A 5,125-nucleotide genomic window follows, 5' to 3' on the forward strand; every position below is an offset into this window, starting at 1 on the left:
GGGGAACTTCCTTAACCTGATGCAGAGTATCTAAAACAACCCTACCACAAACATCACACTTAGTGGTAAAAAGGTGAAAGTTGGCCTCTGATATGTGGAACAAGACCCACTGCCCACCAGTGTCTTTCAACCAGTATTGTACTGGGGGTTAACCAGTGTGGGAATGAAAAGGAAACAGCGTGTGAAACTGAGTTATGAAAGAGCTTGGTGTATTTTAATGAGAGATTCAATGTCACAAAAGCGGCTGACACGGGAAGTGGGGCTGAGGGTGGACGAGCAGTGGGTGAGACTGGAAGAGTAGCTTGGAGCCAGATTGTGAAGGCTTCTGTAAACCAAGCTAAAGAAGCTGGATTATAGTTTGCAGATAATAGGGAATTAATAGAAAGACTAAGCAGGAAGGTGACACAATCAGCTTTATATTCAGGAAGATAAGGGATTAGAATATGGGGGAGTATCATGGCAGGAAATCCCATTAGAAGACGGTAAGAATAATTCAAGGTAAAAGATTAGGATGCCCTGTTCGGAAGCTTAATGGGGAAATAGAAATGAAAGGCTGATGGGATAGGGGAGGAAAAACAAAGGATGATGCCAACATTCATAAGTTAAGTTGCTACAGGCAATCAACTCAAAGTTTTATTCACTACAAAAGTCAGGTATTGTATAGACAGTAGCACTTAACTACCTGGGTGCCTTTGGACAGATGACTTTTCCCTGTGAAACAGATTCCACTTTTATCAAGTCAGGTTGCAATGTGACTTGCAACATTTTTATAAGGGGTATATGAGCACCTGGACGGAAGATGGCCTTGCCCAGCATGTGTTAGCATCCTCATTATTGGGATGTCCCAGGGCCTCATCCCTGCACTTCAACTTTTTTTTCTGCCCTCTTTGAACCCATACTCCTGTCTTGGGTGAATCCATCCAGTCTCATAGCTTTACATGCTACCTATTTCGCGGGCCTGGACTTCTCCCATAAAATCAAGAGACGTATATCCATTTGACTACTTAATGTGTCCGCTGGGATGTACAAGAGGCATCTCAAATTTAACCGTGTTTAAAACTGAGGGCTTGATTTCCCCTCCCGAACCCATTCTTCCTGCAGTCCTCCCAATCACGTTACTTCTAGTTTCTCCGGCAAAAGCCTCAAAGTCATCCTTCATTTCTCCCTTTCTCTACAGTCCACAACCAGGCTGTGAGCAAATCTTGTTGACTGTGCCTTTAAAATATACACAGCCCCTTGGGCCGGCCAAGTGGCGCGATGGTTCAGAACTGGCTTGGGACGCCAGAGGGCCTCGGTTTGGATCCCACATATGAGGGCCAGTGNATTAGGCTGTACTTCAACCCACAGATCTAAGGGAAATCATATTCCCAACCTCTTTGTAAACACTGAGTGTGGATACAGCTCACTTCCTGAAAAATAATAGTAATTACAGCTCTAATAGCACACGAAGTGGGAATTTTCCTAACTGGAGACCCAAAGCTGGGAAAAGTAGCAGTTTCCAAGTGATCGATCCATAAGTCATGCCATCTAAATGGGATTTAGAAGAGAATTCTGCCACCTCTAGTAAATGACCCACACTCTAGACTGCACAAAGGAAGCAAGACATAAGGGAAAGAAGATTAGAAGAGGGTTGTTTTTCTATTTTCTTTTTTTTTTTTTTTTGAGAGACGTGTCACAAGGCTATGTATTTCCCACTTGCCACTTTCTGCAACACCAGACTCCATTAGAGATGGGTGCTGGTCAGGATGGACAACTGGCCTCTGATACCTGGCAGGAGGTTGCTAGGCCTCCAAAAAAAATCCAAAGGCCAGGAGTTACCATGACCAGAACAGAATGTCCAGGGAGAGTTTTGGAAACCCAGGGACTAGGGCCTGACACTTGAGGCTGGAAGGTCTGCAGGCAAGAGATTGATTGTAACTGCTCTGACAAAAGGGTGGAGAGAGGGCCTACTGGCAATGAACTTCTACTGATGGCAGTGAGGGTGGTGAGCTTTCCTGGGGCCAGGCGGACCCTTGGAAAGTAGCTAGGCTCAAATAGGATGCCCAAAAGGACTTTCTAACTGGCATGAGGCAACCTCTGCAGAAAGAGGCTGAAGGTGCTCAGTGGGGGGGCATTGTAGTGGGGAGGTTCCAAGGGGCAGTCCTCACCTTGATATTAGCCTGGTCTGCGTCTTCAAATACCTGAAAATGACACTATTCCTAACACCTAAAGTGATCGGAAGTGCTACAGGATCTGTCACATATGTTGCAAAGGACCATGGTTAGAAGAATAACATTTTTCTACTACTCTCACCCTACCTAACAAGCCTTGCTCTTTTGTGAACTGGTTACTGTAGCTAACACGTTTTAAGTGCTCACTGGGTGTTCTGCACTATTCTGAGGACTTGCTATGTTTAATAACTCCTTTAATCCTCACAGTACTATGAAGTAGGTACAACAATTATTAGACATGAGGAATCTGAGAAAGTAGCTATATTAAGAGAGAAAAAAATCAAACATATGGAAAGAATACAGCAAACAAAGGAGAAGGGAATAGCAATCATTGTGAATGCTCAAAGGAAGAAAATAGCTCTTAAAAATTATTCTCTAAAGACATTAGAATAAAAGCTTAGAGTATTGGTCCCCTTGATGAAATCCACAAAGACAGGGCTTTGTGACAAAGGAGCAGAAGGCACAGGAAAACAATAGGATGTGGAGATGACAAAGAAGAAACAAAGGCAACACAAGGATGACACACAAAGATGAAGTGTTCATAACGATCATCTGAAAAAAGACACAGATGAGAAAGAAATCTTAAAAATCATGACTACTGGGCCAGCCAAGTAGCTCAGTTGGTTAAGAGTTAGCTTAAGAGTGCAAGCTCTGAGCAACAGGGCCGCCAGTTTGATTCTCACATGGGTCAGTGACACTGCACCCAAGCTGAGGATGGCTCGGCTGGTGAGAACACGTGCTCCTAACAACAAGATTGCCTCAATGGTGGGCTATGCCTGGCCACAACTAAAACTGAACTCGGCACCTGGAGCTGAGCTGCCACCCGGATGGCTCAGTGGATAGAGCGTGTGCTATTAACAACGAGGCCGCCGGTTCGACTCCCGCATGGGATGGTGGTTATGCCCACCTGCAACTAAGATTGAACTCAGGGGCTGGCTGAGTGGCACATTGGTTAAGAGCTGGCTTGGTACACCAGCTCTGAGCAGCAGGGCCCCGGTTCAGATCCCATATGAGGGCCAGTGACACTGCGCCCTCTACAGCTAAGATAGTGAACAACAGCTCGGCCTGGAGCTGTACTGCCGTGAGTTGCTGGTGACAGTGTAGGCTGCAGCCCCTGCTGCAGTGGGCTGCGATAAGCTACCATGAGTGGCCGGCAGCCAGCGTGAGTGGCCGGCAGCTAGTGTGAGCTTCCAAGAGCTGCTATGAGCGGCCGTCCAGAGGCCAGCGACCTATCTGCCTCACCCGGGAAGAGCGCAATCATCACACCAACATGGGCCAGTGAAGCGATGTCCTCCACAACTAGACTGAAGAACAAAAGGACAGCAACTTGTCTGTTCCATTTCCCCAATTCCCCAACGCTGTTCCCCTCCTCCAATTCCCCAATAAAAATCTTAAAAAAAAAAAAAGATTGAACTCAGCACCTTGAGCTTAGAGGCCACGAGCTGCCCACGACCTGCAGACGGGCAGCCAGATGGCAACTAGCACCCTCCACAACTAAGACTGAAGAACAACAACTTGGCTAGTTGCCTTCCCCAACCCCTCAACACTGTTCCCCTCACCCAATTCCCCAATTTAAAACAAAACAAAACAAAACAAAAAACATGACTGCCCTACCCAATATTACAATGAATTAAAATGCCACAATAATTAAACCATAGCAGTACTAATACAAACACTGACAGATAAGAGAACAGATTATTCAGCAAGCGGTGTTGGGTAAATTAGCTGAAGAAATGTTCCTTGTTGTTATTCTTTCTCTCTGCATGTGCTCCTCCCTTAGCGGATGGCAGGAGCTCGCAGGCCAGCCTGGATGCCCTGCTGCCCGAGAGCCTACAGCCAACCCACCGGCAAATTCAGTCTGCCCCGCCCCCAGAAAATACCGTGAATCTGTACACACTTCTCAGCTCTGTTGCTGCCACGCCCCTTAAGAGCCAGCAGCTCCTCCCCTAAGAGGGGGGAAGTGCCCTCCCACACGCTACCCTCCTGCAAACCCCTTCTGTTGAGCGGCAGCCGGGCAGACTGTTCAAAAATCGCCCCTTCTCATCCTTTCGTAGTTCTAGCTGTCAGTATTTTATAGGACAACTTGTTGTTCTTTTTCCCATAGAAAACATATCAGAAGTCAAAAGAGCAAGTAGAGGCTGAATTGAAAATGGACTACGAGAGTTATTTAGAGCTGGAAAAGACCGTCCTCTTCAATCTGGGCCTAATGAAAGTGACAGACACGATGTCATTCACGGACATGACATAGAACACCTTCCTGTAAGGGTGTTTTGGAGGCTTTGTGGGACTTCTTTTTTACTCTTTTTTTTTTTTTTGATGTAAGGTAAACTAACAAACTGAATATTAAATAGATTTCTAAATATTAGACTTTCATTTCACTGCTATTAAAACTTTTGAATTATAACAATAAGATCTGTTTTCATTTTCAGACTATGTACTGAACTTTGTACCGAATATGAAAGTTATTGTTAATGAATATTTCCTTTTCCTATAGTACTATGCAGCTTTGGACGTCCCCTCCATGCTGGTCCTTGACATCCATTCAGAGCCCCTAACACCAATCAGAAGTGGAAATCAAACTTTGCTCCTAATGATCAGGTTGTTTTTGGTCACCTCTCCAAAAAGTGCTCCCCTTGGGGCACTACTCAGATTGTAGGGCCATATGCTAAACAAAACATTAGCAAATGAAATCCAGAAATATATGTACAAAGAAAGAATAACACGGGATGTTCACATTGGGTTTATCCAAGGAATATGAGGTTAATTGAACAGTAGAAAATAAATCAGTGATTGATTAAAGGAGAGAAATTATGATACCAAAATAGATGCAGAAAAACTTTTGATAAAATTCCACATCCATTCATGATAAAACAACAATAAATTCTTAGCATCTCAAAGAAAAAAAGGGGGTGGGG

General features: G+C 44.8%; 1 protein-coding gene across 1 annotated transcript in view; it reads left to right on the top strand.

The window, feature by feature from the left end:
* Window positions 1-4,652, top strand: part of DNAI3 (dynein axonemal intermediate chain 3) — a 97,487-nt gene extending 92,835 nt beyond the window's left edge. The window contains exon 17 of the mRNA XM_019626408.1: window positions 4,315-4,652. Coding sequence (XP_019481953.1) covers window positions 4,315-4,458 — 144 coding nt within the window. The 3' untranslated portion in view covers window positions 4,459-4,652. The remainder of the gene's footprint in view (window positions 1-4,314) is intronic.
* The last annotated feature ends 473 nt before the right edge of the window (window positions 4,653-5,125 follow it).

This window comes from Hipposideros armiger, unplaced genomic scaffold (genome assembly GCF_001890085.2).
Source record: "Hipposideros armiger isolate ML-2016 unplaced genomic scaffold, ASM189008v1 scaffold_675, whole genome shotgun sequence".
NCBI classification, from domain to species: Eukaryota; Metazoa; Chordata; class Mammalia; order Chiroptera; family Hipposideridae; genus Hipposideros; species Hipposideros armiger.